We start from the raw sequence: 14,403 nt of genomic DNA, 5'->3' as shown, positions 1-14,403 counted from the left end.
GAGGGGCAAAATTTAAAGACCACCCCAAAAGAAGGGCAATTCGCCGAATTGCCCGATAAGTCCAGGCTCAACTGGGCTTTGTTCAGATTGAATGGAAAAGCCCAGCTCTGTGCTAACTGAAAACACAACTAGCTAGTTTCTCCCTCATCGACAACAGAAGAAGCTTGGCCGAGTTTATATTGTGGAAAGTGAACACCTGTTGTTGTCCCTTTGGGGACATTCGATAAAATTGGAACAATATAGAGAAGATTAATATGACTTTTAAGCGAGGATGACATGCACAAATTGAAAAATAGTCCAACTTTTTTTTGCCTTTTTTTGACGATTTAGTCTCTGAGCTTATTCTTTTAGTCTGCAATTCTGGTCTTGTAAGATTAAGTCAAATGGCAGTTTTTATCTCTTCAGAGTATATATCAACTTACATGTCAAATACTTTATGAAACCGGGTAAATGTGTGTCTTAATTTGCATACTGTTTAGCTTTAAACAGAGGTCATAAGGTTAGGAAGGTGATTTTGACGTATTTGGTGATGGAAATTAAAGTAATGGAAGCTGGCATCTGTTTGGTACTCATCCGATAAAATTGGAACGATACAGATCGAGAAATGGTCCAAAATTTTTTTTGCCTTTTTTTGACGATTTAGTCTCTGAGCTTATTCTTTTAGTCTGCAATTCTGGTCTTGTAAGATTAGGTCAAATGGTAGTTTTTATCTCTTCAGAGTATATATCAACTTACATGTCAAATACTTTATGAAACCGGGTAAATGTGTGTCTCAATTTGCATACTGTTTAGCTTTAAACAGAGGTCATAAGTTCAGGAAGGTGATTTTGACGTATTTGGTGATGGAAATTAAAGTAATGGAAGCTGGCATCTGTTTGGTACTCATCCGATAAAATTAGAACTATACAGAGAAGATTAGCATGGCCGAAAATTTGCCTTTTTTTGACGATTTAGTCTCTGAGCTTATTCTTTTAGTATGCAATTACGTCTTGTAAGATTAGGTCAAATGGCAGTTTTTATCTCTTCAGAGTATATATCAACTTACATGTCAAATACTTTCTGAAACCGGGTAAATGTGTGTCTTAATTTGCACACTGTTTAGCTTTAAACAGAGGTCATAAGTTCAGGAAGGTGATTTTGATGTATTTGGTGATGGAAATTAAAGTAATGGAAGCTGGCATCTGTTTGATACTCATCCGATAAAATTGGAACGATACAGAGAAGATTAGCATGGCCCCTGCACAAAGATGACACACACAAATCGAGAAATGGTCCAAATTTTTTTGCCTTTTTTTGACGATTTAGTCTCTGAGCGTATTCTTTTAGTCTGCAATTCTGGTCTTGTAAGATTAGGTTAAATGGCAGTTTTTATCTCTTCAGAGTATATATCAACTTACATGTCAGATACTTTCTGAAACGTGGTAAATGTGTGTCTTAATTTGCGTACTGTTTAGCTTTAAACAGAGGTCATAAGTTCAGGAAGGTGATTTTGATGTATTTGGTGATGGAAATTAAAGTAATGGAAGTTGGCATCTGTTTGATACTCATTGTTGCTTCCCTAATAAATCCAGTCTAATTAGATGGAAATTGGAATGTGCAGATTGAAGTGGTTATATCTAAATAGTTACTGTGCTTGACTTTGATGAATGTTAACTTCTATTTATCCATATATATAATTCATATACATAAATAATCATTTATATTTCCATATGAGTTTACTTTTTATATAGGTGAATCAGTCATTTAAACTTGTCGGATTGTTGGCTTTGGTCGTATATCTTTCAATGAACTTAATAAGGTACTTGACTTCGATCATTGTCATACCATTAGTTATTTCATGAACATTAATCTCCTATAGTCCTCGTGGATTTGCGGCGGCTTAAATTGGAGTTTGATTAGACTATAAGGAAAAAAAATTATCTTGAATGGTCTAAATGAAATTAAGTTTTTCACTGCCAAAAAGTTGAATTATGTTAACCAACACTAAGAAAATAGTTCTTCTAGTGTCCCTTGTGGTTTTAGTCTATGCTACGATAACTATCAAAATTTGCACTCATTATTCTGTGTTGAATATTTGAGTTTGTAGTCCTCAACCGGGAAAAAATGGTTTTGTAGTCCTTGACAAACTTATTTTTAGTTTTGTGTCTTTTTTTTATAAGAAATCTTCATTTTTACACATAAAAAATTGCGAAAAGATCATTTTCTTCTAATTCGCCTATATTCCAGAGGTGTAGTCCTTGCTTTGCTCTATACAGCTGATTTGATACAATTTAAAGAGCTCTATCCCACTAAGCACTCTGTCATGAGCTAAATTGTTCTAGCTAGGTCTTATTTTGGGCATTTTCCAGTTAGTTCTCAGGAGTGCCTTCTATGTTCTACTTACGTGCTAAAAAAGGTCTTGGTCAAGGTCTGCAACATATTTTATATTTAGCTGTTTTAAAATGAACTTCAGGCTTACAAGAAGTCTGAAGTAGAAAATCTAAGTGTGAAGACACAACGATATTGCTTGTGTAGTTCAAACTTCAGACACATTTCGGTCTGAAATAAGCTTGATCCCTAACTTCAGCCCGTATATTTAAATTTGAACTATACCAAATTTAAGTTTTAACTCTTACATCTGATTTTGAATCAAATTCAACTTCATACAACATCGTAATTGCATTAAGGTATGAAGTTAGGCTCTACAAAATCTAACTTTGTACATGCATTTTTGAAGTTAGCAATTGTATTAATCTATGTCATGATATTATATATCATAGTGTTTTTTTTTCTTAAATCTATTCCTTTCGATACGATGATTTTGTTGTTCATTTGAAGGTCAAACAAAATTGATTGTAGTGAGAGTCAAAGTATGAAACAACAATCAATACCAAGTAAAAAACTGCATTAGTCTTCGTCATAGTAACAAAGAATATTTATAATTCACCAAGAAGAATAACTATTTCACCAACTAAATTTTGATTAGTTCATCCTATAAAACCAAAAAAACTCCCCAAAAAAACTCTGTTAACTTCACATTCAAGATAGTCTGAAATCAATCATGGACAAGTAACATATGCAACAATATCAAGGAAAATGTGTTTTTTCATTTTAAATTTTATCCATCGACGATATAAATAATAATTTTACAATGAGTGGTTAACTAAAAGATAATTGCATGTAAGCTTATTTAATACTGTTAATTGGTACCTAAAACAAATAGTAAATAACCTGTTATGACAAATTAAGTTATATGACTAATATAAAGAATTTATTATATTATCAGTGCACAGAAATTAAATTATTATTTTGCCTCGTGTGCACCAAACGTAAACTAAAGGGCAGACAAATAGCCCCAAAAATTAGGCAAAGAGGACTTTTAATGAGGTTGAATCAGACATTTTCCATTTTGCGAATAAGTCAAACATGTGAATTGAAAGGCAACATCTAGACTCATCAAATTGAAAATTCAAATTAGGGGGACTTTGAAAAATAGTTCTTCAAATGACAAATAAATAATAAATAAATACAAGGACTTGACAATGGTATGAGGAAAACAGCTAATTAAGAGACTTATTCTTGATTCTTTTCTACGTTAGTTTCTATATATTCTTAAAATCTTTTTTAAAAAGTTAGGTAGACTAAAGTAACCTGTGTGCTCTTTGATTTGGAGAAATGAAAACAAAATCAATATGCCACCATTCAAGATATCTAAAGGTTGGATTTTGTAAATAAAATGAACAGTAGCTCAGTAAAGACTACCCAAAAAAAGAAGAAAAATAAACATCTTTTATTTATTAACTTAATTGCTTGGGTAAGGTATTGAAAATACGAGGGCTTATTGTTAAAGAGGAGAATTATCAAAATGGTAACTTGAAGGAATACATCGATAGACCCTGTTGCCAGAAATGTCATTTAAACATTTGTACCGACTTATTTCAATTGAGCACCCGAACACATGATAAAATATACTCATATATTTTTATTATAAATTTTCATTCAAATTTTGGAAAAGGTTTTGCGTGTGTTCTCAAACGCCTATCACGTAGATAAGACATATATCAACCTCAATTGGGACAAACCTAAGGTTTTACGACTTATTGAGGCTAATGCATATAATCAAGGAAAGTGACATAGTTTAAGTTGTTAACTTATCTACGTAATAGATGTTTGAAAATACACACAAAAGCTTTCTAAAAATTTGAGCCTTAAGTGATTGATATGAACACCTTATCATGTGTGTTGGGAGCTCACTTAAATAGTATCGAATTCGAGTGTCTTAATAAAATTTATGACAAATTTAAAAGGTTATCGATATATTGTGCCTTCACGATACATAGGTAAATTTATTAGAATAATACGATGGGATTTATATTTGATTTTTTTAAAAGAGTTATTTCATAAGTTACGAGAATAATTATCCAAAGGAGTTTAAAGACAAAACATAAAGAACAAGATTTGATAATCTCAGCTGGCAGACTTCTCAAGCCAATAGTCCCATGTCAAGAGTAGAAAAGGATTAATAGAAGTGAATGCTATAAAGTTGATTTTTGAGCAAGCGATACCCCTTTTCTTGTTTGTTTTGTCATTACTTCTTTGGTTCTTTCGAAGCCATGGGATACTGTTTCTTGTAGTACTAGTTAAAGCTAACAATTTGTGAAGAATTCATTCTAATCACTACAGTTTTATACGAAAATATTCAATTGGATTGATAAGATACCTACGATTAGTTGATTACTATTTTATTTTCCTGGAAAAATAATCTATTCCGAATGCCTTTAACTGGCTAAAAACTAGAATGAACTATAAAGTTAATAAAGATTGTGATTCACCTTTTTGTATTAAAAAATTCAAAAATCAAATTACTTAAACCAAAACAATCATTTTTGCTCAAATGAGACATCTGAAGATAACGAAAACTACAGTTAATATTCCTTCAGTCTCATAGTAGTTGTCATGTTTAGTTTCTTGAGAGTTACTTTAACTAATCTTCGAAGCTAAATTGGATTAGTTTAATTTAATATTTCAAAATTACAATTAGTATATTAAAAAGCTATATGAAAAGTATTATAATAAGTTGCAGTTTTTTCTAATATCAATATGATGAAGAAAAATTATGTCTTAAAAATGTTGGTCAAAGTTCATGTAATTTAACTCTGAAAAATGAAACATGACAAGTATTTTGATACTAATAGAATTTGACTCTGATCAATCTGAAATCACCAATGGCTTAAATCCAAATTTCTATCTATCTATCTATCTACCTGTTGACATTTCCCACATTAAACGCTACCGACGGCTGCTATAGGAATTAGAATTGCAAAAAAAAAAAAAAAAAAAAAAAAAAAAGGGTTGTTCAATCAAACTTCATCAAAATCTGGAATGTTAACAACAAACCAATTCAATCATTCATTATTTTAGTAATTTTTCAATCAAACTTCATCAAAACCCAGTCAACGCCTTCCTCCAAACCCAGCTAAAAGTTTCACAAAATACATTCTTGAACCATTTCTCAGATACCCATTTCAGAAATCTTCATGGTTTTAGAAACATGTTTGAATCCAGACCAAGAATTGTGTTAAGCTTCCTAGTCCTGGTTTACTTATTCTCAGTTCCATTACCAGTTGAGTCCCAATGCAAGAAAGGTTGTGATTTAGCTTTAGGTTCATTCTATGTATGGAGGGGTTCAAATCTCCCTTTAATCTCACGGATGTTCTCCACCAGTATACCTGATATTGTAGCTTACAACAACAAGGTCAATATCCCTAATCAATTTAGTGTCATAGCTGGGACAAGAATTAACATACCCTTTCGTTGTGATTGCTTGGACGACGAGGTATTGGGACATTCTTTTCCGTACAAGGTTAAACCCCGCGATACTTATGATCTGATCGCGAGGAACTACTCCGATGTTACGACTGTGGATTTGTTGAAGAGGTTTAATAGCTATCCTGAGAATAATATCCCTGATAATGTGAACTTAAGCGTGGTAGTGAATTGCTACTGTGGGAATAGTGATGTTTCCAAAGATTATGGCCTGTTTGTTACATACCCTTTGAGGGCTGAGGAGAACCTGACGTACGTGGCGTCCACGGCTAATGTGAGTGCTAATATAATCAGAAGGTATAATCCAGAGGCAAATTTCAGTTCAGGGAAAGGGATCATCTTTATACCGGGAAAAGGTCAGTGTTGATATTTTTCAAATGAGTAATATAGTTGATGGTCTTATGTGTTCGTTTTATTTCCTGTTAAGAGTACTAAGGTTTTATATATGTCTCTCTTTTAGAACTTTAAGGTTAAAGTCCTAGTAGTAATTTTTGTTGTTCATCTTTTAGTTTCGTGGCAAAGGCGGGAAATGCTCTTTGAAGGAAGTAGGAACCACTTTAGGAAGCAAAATGTTTTGTTTAAGGGGGAAACTGGATAAAAGTTTATCCTTTACTATAAACTGGAGTTTGTAGTCTGAATCAATGAGGATGGGTTTCGGTGTGTCTAATGTATAAACACTTAGAAGAAATGATGGAATAACTGAATTTATTATTGAAAGCATCAATGAGTTAAAATATACAAGTTATTTGTATTAGGGGATTTTTGTAAATCAAAATACTAACAGACTATCCTAAGTTCCTAACTGAAGAAGAGCTCTTAAAAGTATAGTATCTGGCTAAATAATAATCTATGTTAAAAGCTAGAAACCAGAGATAAACATAAACAACATAAGGGTAAAATAAACGACTTTTTAAGACAATAAACAACATCTAAAGATGGTGCTCCAACACACGCCCCTCAAGTTAGGCGATGTGTCACTAAGCCTAGATTGAACAAATTGCGATCTAACGGATGCTTTGTGAGAGTGTCATCAGCTAGTTGATCGGCAGCATGGACATGGATTACACGAATCCTATTCTTTTCAACATGTTTGCGCACAAAACAGGATTCCACCTCAGTATGTTTCATGCTACTATGAAAGACGAGATTCTTGCCCAAGACTCAAGTAGGTGACACCAATGTAGTCACAATAAATGGTTGGAGCTAGCCTTCCTTGTTGGAAGACGCAACTCGAGTAGTAGATTGTTCACTAGAGCATCTCAGCAAGAGCATTGGCCATAAATCTGTTGAGAAAATGATATGGATATCTCAAAAAAAAAAATATTATTATTTCCTAACGTTGGTCTTGGGACAATTTGATATAACAATTGAGTGACCTTAAATAGCCTTAATTAGCCATTACCCCTAATACAATTTCTTCTTCATGGCTAGTGTAAACAGATAACAATTGTGAGCCATTTCTTTAATACAATTTGATTGATTATGCAATTGTAACAGATACCATTAAAAGCCACTTTATTTCCATTGATTTCAATATAGACGTTGGAGGCTGCTCTTTGATCTATTCCATTTAGATGATTATTTCATCTATATAAACTCAAACCTTCTTCTTTTCTAAGCGTAGAAAAAATATACATCAAGCCAAATTCTTCCTCCCATTTTTGTGTGCTGGTTTTGTTTGAAATAAATCTTTATTAGATTCCAGGTCCTAGTTTTATACTAGAAGAGCTTGTTGAATCCTTAGGGATACACCCATACCGGGTGAAATATCCTTGAGGACAATGTCCTTGGACATGCGTCAAGCTTTCGGGAATTCCTTACAATGTTTGTGATAAAGTATTTCCATAAGATTTTCAACAAACTTAAGGATATTTCCAAATGATGATTATTATATTTTTGAGATATCAACATTATTTTTTCAACAATCCCCCACATATCTCAAAAATAGTTATAAGAGTACCAATTAATCTGGTTTTATCCAGAAATAATAAATACTCAGAGGTGGAGGTCCTATCGGTGGGATCATCAGCTTGTACCACAAATGTACTTTACAACACGCCACCTAGTAACTGTACGAGTGGGAATTAGCTCATTCTTTGCATTAGGCACCACAGTGATACCTCCTTTCTTTGGTACACATTGAACAGGACTTACCCACTTGTCATGCCGCAATCGGATACACTACCCTAGCATCTAACCACTTTATGATCTCCTTTTTCACGACCTCTTGCATGTTACTGGTTCAATCTCCGCTGATGCTCAACACTCGGCTTGCTGTCCTCCTCTAGCCGAATTTTATGCTCACAAATACCGGAAGAATACCCCGAATGTCCGCTATGGTCCATCTAATAAAGACGTCTGTACTCGCGCAAAATCTCCACTAAATGCTCAATCTGTTCCTCAGTCAATAATACTGAAATGATCACTGGCAATGTCTTGTTCGGACCAAGGAACTCATATCTCAAGTTTGCTGGGAGCTGATTAAGCTCAAGCTTTGGAGGCTCGACAATAGAAGGCTTAGCTGGTGGAGTAGTTCTATTTGCAAGATCAAGATCAAGCTTTCTTGGGTGATAAGTGTAAGAACCTCGACCCTCAAGCGCATATATAGTTTCCACGTAGCCCTCCATATCAGAAGCATCAAAATTTATCAGAACTGCAGCGAGAGCTTCTCCCAAACTTTCTTTTTCCATTTTATGTTCAACAGCATCATCAATCCTATCAAACGACTCAATAACCGAGATACTCTCATAAGCGCTTGGCAACTTCATCCCCTTGCTTGCTTGGAAAGTTATTTCTTCATCATTCACTCGGAACTTAGTTTCATCCTTTTCAAAATCCATAAGCGCTCTTCCCGTAGCAAGGAACGGTCTTCCCAAGATAATGGGAATATCTTTATCCATCGCACAATCCAGAATCACGAAATCAAGAGCAAATACGAACTTACCCACTTGCACCAACACATCATCTATGACTCCAATTGGCTTCGATATATCCGTCCGCCATCCGTAGTTGCATAGAAGTCGGTCTAGGGGTCCCCAATCCGTATTGTTTGAAAATAGCAAGGGGCATCAAGTTAATACTCGCCCATTATCACACGAGCACGGCGAATGTACGAAGCCCAATATTGCACGGAATAGTGAACGCCCCCCGGGTCTCCCTTCTTCCGAACCGTGGTGGAAGCAATAATTGAACTCACTCGATGGGTTAGATTCAGCATCTCGTTAAACGGACCTTTTCTTTGTAAGGTGTCTTTCACAAACTTAGCAAATCCGGCATCTCTTTGACAACATCTAAGAATGGAAAATTAACTGCTAACTGCTTCAACTGATCATAGAACTTTTGACACTTAGCATCATCATTCTTTTTTGCCAACCTCTGAGGAAAGGGAGGCCTTGCTTTGTACATTTGAGTCAAAGGGCGAAGAGCCCCTTTTATCGTATGTTTCCCTGTATCAGCAGCAACTTTTGGAATATCAAAGAACTTTTTCTTTACCTTGGACTTCCTCATCAATAATAGGCACTTTAACGCACCTCTTCTTCCTCGAATAGGTTCTAGATCAACCATATTCTTGTCAAGACTTGAAGTATTTTACCACTCCTTGTGCTAATAGCAAAAGTACGTTCCACTTCCCCACCATTCTTCGGGTTTGGAATAGTATCACTAGGAAGCCCTCCTTTTCTAGCAGGATGCTGTTCTCTAGAAAGATCTCGCATCTGCTATTCAAGATTCTGAATAGCTGCTGAATGAGAGACCGCCGTCTCTGAAAGCCTAGATAATGTCTTTTCAGTGTTCGTCTGACTTGCTAACACTTTCTCAAGCATTGACTCCAACCTCGAACTACCTTGATCATTAGATTGCCCTTTTGGTGGAATGTAAGGGTTGGAACTTCTGTTCCCAAAATTACCGTTGTTGTTGTTGTATCTCCCTTGGTTCGGTCCACCATAGTTATTGTTGTCATTCCCTTGGTTGTTGTTATAGTTCCCTTGATTGTATGACCCCTGCCTTGTTGGAGTCGCCAGTATCTCTGAATTGGCCCAGGAATCTCCCCCTTCGCTATGTAATCTGCATACTGAACATTCTCAACTTGCGGAGGGGGGCTCTCTTGATACGGGCCCTCATGGACTTGGTACATTCCAGGCAGCATGCCTGAGATATCTTCACAAACATTTACCTTCTTTGCTTCTTTCTCATCAAGATTCTTTGTCAGTAAAGAGAGACTGGTGGCCAATTGTGCCAATGTCTGTTGCGTTTCCTGGCTATCTTTCGCAATGTTTTGAATCAACGATGTTCCAAGTGATAGTCTATCAGAATTACTTGAATACCATTCTTGGCTATGGGTAGTCAATCGGTTAAGTATATCAGTAATAGTAGCATAGGACTTATTCATGAAACTCCCGCTGGCAGCATTATTGGCTATTGCTTGGGTCATAGGATTCAAACCTCGTAAAACTTCTCCTTCAAAATGCGTTTCCGGAAAACCATGGTTTGGACTCCTATACAAATATTCCTTGTACCTCTCCCAAGCTTCAAAAAGTTGTTCCCCATTACGTTGTTTGAATTCGTAAATCTGATCACGAATTTTAGCCCTTTTACTCGGGGGGTACTACTTCCTGAGAAAAACTCTGACCATCTCTTCCCATGTAGCAATAGAGTTCCGGGGCAGATTTGTGAACCATTTTCTTTCTTCTCCGGCTAACGAGTATTTGAAGAGTTTCAACCGAACTGCTTCTTGAGTCACACCCCGTTGGATATGCTTATAAGCACACATCCAAAAAGTTTGTTATATGTTGGTGAGGGTTATCATCGATCGCATTCGAAAGTATCCCTCTTGTTTGAGCATATGATAGAGGGAATTATCAAACTTGATAGTAGTAGCGGTCACCTCGGATGAACGATTGCGGATGCAAAGTCTTCATCCGTTCGGTTCATCAAAGAAAAAACATTCTCGACTGGAAGTTCGTTGTTGGCCATGATCACTCGGTTTACAAGGTAGCAAACGAGGTGTGTTGGAATATGACAAAGACTTTAAGAAGAGTAAACACTATTTAGTAATGTCAAAACCGTATTTCCCCAAGAAACGGCGCCAAAATTTGATACGCTCAAATTACACCTATTAATGGTATAACGCGGACGTTGTCAAATATAGTAACCCAACGACGTTAGGGTCGAATCCCACAGAGAATATGGTGTGAAAAGTTTACTAAACAAGTATTATACTAATCTTGCTGTCCTGGTGTATTCCAGAAAAGGGTTTTATAATTGATTTGGTTTGTGGACTAATTTAAAGTGACGGAAATTTAAAGTTGTAAATATATGGGTAAAAAGAACCAAGGTTGTGTCCCCGTCAGATAAAGTGTATGATCATGGGTTTCGATCTTGATGTACTTCTAATGGACTGTTTGTATGAATGCACTTAACCTGTATATGAATCTAAACTGTTTAAAATAATAAAAGATTATTTCTTTCTATGCTTTTTCCAAAAATAAGAAAGTATGCATGAAGAACGATTAATTATGCAAGTAAATTCCTCTTATTCCTAAGTGAATTTATTAAACAAGGTTTAAAGCCCTGAGTTCTTGTTATTTGTTCTTACCTAACCCTAGCTATTTTCCCAAATAAACTAAAGTTTATGGCGTGAGCTAATGTTTGCAACCACTAACTATATGATGAATACGAAGAACAAATAAACCCTAACAATCCATTATGCGTATATCTTTCACGATCCTCAATCACAAAACACCCATCCTTGGGTTCACAACCTTAGTAAAGGTGTTTAGCTACTCATGGCAATAAGAGAACAATAAAAGATTGAAGATTGCATAATTGAATTATTGTATTGAACTTATGAATAAAACTTGAAAGTAATGAATGTAATTGTCTGGAAGTCTTCAAAAGCAAGAATAACTCAAAAGTAATTACTACCAGTCTAAAACTCCATATGTCTAAAAAATAAAACCTAAACAGGTATTTATACAAGTTAAAACTCTAATAATCAATCCCCGGGCCCGTTCCATCTCGGCTAGCACTTCGACGGTTCGTCTTTGCACTTCGACGGTCGTCGACATGCTCGATGACCAACTCGATGATCTGAGTACACTTTTATCACCCTACAGGAATTCCACCGTCGAAGCACTTCGACGGAAGTCGACGATCTGAGTATGCTCTGATGTTTTTGTTACTTCGCAGGAACTTTTTGACGAGGCGATTTGACGGGCCGTAGAGCATGTTGACGGTCCGTCTTTATGCTTATCAGAACAGATTGCCTATTTTCCTCATTTTTTCGCTTTCCGAGCATTCTAACTTCAAAATACCTGCACAACATATAAAACACATCAAACTACCACGAACTTGCTCGAAAACAAGTAAAACTTAGAGTTAAAGAGCATTAGATGTGCCAAAATCTCGGCACATCATTGACGACAAAGAATATGTCCAGCTTGGTGAAAGAGAGATATAATAGTTTTTCAAGTACTCAATGATAGCGAATGGTATTTGTCAACTTGGCTCCATCACTATGTTTGACCACTTTAGATGCACTCATAGGTGTTTTGGCACTTTTGCAATGAGATATTCGTTAGTCACATAGGATTTCATTGACATAGTTGGCTTGCATGAGAACAAATCTATTAGAACTCCAAATAACTTCAACACCCAAGAAAAAGGTTAGATTCCTCAACTCATCAATCAAAAAAACAGAGTGGTTAGGGAAGAAATAGCCTAATTCACACTAGTAGGGTCGCTGCCATGACGATGATGTCCTCGACGTAGACCAGAAGATACATAATGTTACTAAGGCCATGTAGGATAAAAAGAGAGCTGTCAGATTCAATCTTGATAAAACGCATGGAGAGCAAGGGACTCTTGAGGGTAGTGTACCAGGACTGAGGTGTTTGTTCCTGGTCATAAATGGCTTTGCACAACTTACAAATGCAAGAAACATTTGTAAAGCCCGAAGGCTGCAACATGTACACTTCCTCGTCAAGGTCACCTTGAAGAAAGACATTTTTGACGTTGAGTTTGTAGAGATGCTTGTTGAAGCGAAGTGCAATAGACAATATGACACGAACAATTATGGGTTTAACCATTGAACTAAAAGTCGAGTGGAGTCAACCCCCGCCTTTGCAACAACGGTGGTTTGCCATTATTTTTAAGTTTTTCCAAGAGATAATATCTCAGATGGTCACTCAACTATGGGTGTTTCACTCAGAAAGTCACTCAACTTTGTTTTCTGACCAGAAAGTCACTCAACTATTAGTGTTTTACTCACAAAGTCACTCAACCTATTTAAGTGATTTTTTAGTTACATTTTGTTGATTTTTATTTAAAGCCAAAATTATAAGAAATAAACAAGTACCCATTTTATTAATTTACTGCAGTTAAATTGGAGTGATTAGACAATAAGGAAAAAAAGTATCTTGGATAGTCTAAATGAACTTAAGTTTTTCACCGCCAAAAAGTGTAATTATGTTAACCAATAACAAGAAAATAGTTCTTCCAGTTTCCCTTGTGGTTTTAGTCTATGCTACGATAACTATCAAAATTTGTACACATAATTCAGTGTTGAATATTTGAGTTTGTAGTCCTCAACTGGGAAAAATGGTTTTATAGTCCTTGACAAACTTGTTTTTAGTTTTGTGTCTGTTTTATAAGAAATCTTCATTTTTACACAAAAAAAACCAAAAAGGTCATTTTCTTCTAATTTGCCTATATTCCAGAGGTATAATCCTTGCCTTGCTCTATATAGCTGATTTGATACAATTTAAAGAGCTCTATCCCACTAAGCACTCTTTCATGAGCTAAATTGTTCTTGCTAGCTCTTATTTTGTGCATTTTCCAGTTAGTTCTTGGGAGTGCCTTTTATGTTCTACCTAAGTGCTAAAATAGGTCTTTGTCATGTCTGCAACATATCTTATATTTAGCCGTTTTAAAATTAACTTCGGGCTTACAAGAAGACTGAAGTAGAAATGTCCATGTCTGCAACATATTTTATATTTAGCCGTTTTAAAATTAACTTCAGGCTTACAAGAAGACTGAAGTAGAAAATCTAATTACGTGTGAAGACATAACGATATTGCTTGTGTAATTCAAACTTCAGACACATTTAGGTCTGAAATAAGCTTGATCCCTAACTTCAGCCGTATATTTAAAATTTGAACTACCAAATCTAAATTTTAACTCTTACATCTGATATTGGAATTTAGTTTGAAGGAAATTCAACTTCATACAACTTCGTACCTGCATTAAGGTATGAAGTTAGGCTCTACAAAACCTAACTTCATACATTCATTTTCGAAGTTAGCAATTATATCAATCTATGTCATGATACTATATATCATAATGTTTTTGTCACACCCTGATTTTACTAGGGTGTGATGGGCACCCGACCCCATGCTCGGAGCCGAGCGGACCCGCGGACTTTTATTACAGACATAACTCCTGAGACTCCTAATCAAACACAAATGACAATTTCGAAAATGGTTTTCGGGACATACTTTTTTTTCGTAATTTTCAAATCAAACAGAATCTAAAATACATGGAATTTATTACATAATACAGAACGACATATCGGCTGATGGAGCCGGATACAAAACTGATGTG

At 35.5% G+C, this 14,403-nt stretch overlaps 1 protein-coding gene and 3 non-coding genes across 4 annotated transcripts; all 4 read left to right on the top strand.

Moving 5' to 3' along the window:
- Positions 1 to 204: 204 nt before the first annotated feature.
- Positions 205 to 307, top strand: LOC132045404 (U6 spliceosomal RNA). The gene has a single exon (XR_009412408.1). It is a non-coding gene; the product is annotated as a U6 spliceosomal RNA (small nuclear RNA).
- Positions 308 to 1,177: 870 nt separating this feature from the next.
- On the top strand, positions 1,178 to 1,283 carry LOC132045403 (U6 spliceosomal RNA). Its single transcript, XR_009412407.1, has one exon. It is a non-coding gene; the product is annotated as a U6 spliceosomal RNA (small nuclear RNA).
- Positions 1,284 to 5,349: 4,066 nt separating this feature from the next.
- Positions 5,350 to 6,862, top strand: LOC132045399 (lysM domain receptor-like kinase 3). Its single transcript, XM_059435986.1, has 2 exons — positions 5,350 to 6,161; positions 6,840 to 6,862. Exons 1-2 carry the CDS (start codon positions 5,531 to 5,533, stop codon positions 6,845 to 6,847), a joined length of 639 nt encoding a protein of 212 aa, XP_059291969.1. The 5' UTR covers positions 5,350 to 5,530; the 3' UTR covers positions 6,848 to 6,862.
- A 3,418-nt stretch (positions 6,863 to 10,280) lies between these two features.
- LOC132045406 (small nucleolar RNA R71) lies at positions 10,281 to 10,387 on the top strand. Its single transcript, XR_009412409.1, has one exon. It is a non-coding gene; the product is annotated as a small nucleolar RNA R71 (small nucleolar RNA).
- The last annotated feature ends 4,016 nt before the right edge of the window (positions 10,388 to 14,403 follow it).

The sequence above is a fragment of the Lycium ferocissimum genome, unplaced genomic scaffold (genome assembly GCF_029784015.1).
Source record: "Lycium ferocissimum isolate CSIRO_LF1 unplaced genomic scaffold, AGI_CSIRO_Lferr_CH_V1 ctg657, whole genome shotgun sequence".
NCBI lineage: Eukaryota > Viridiplantae > Streptophyta > Magnoliopsida > Solanales > Solanaceae > Lycium > Lycium ferocissimum.
This window is presented reverse-complemented; position numbering and strand designations above follow the sequence as displayed.

Bases quoted from the DNA above. Each gene is read 5' to 3' on its own strand.
- LOC132045399 (XM_059435986.1), top strand. From the start codon at position 5,531: ATGTTTGAATCCAGACCAAGAATTGTGTTAAGCTTCCTAGTCCTGGTT.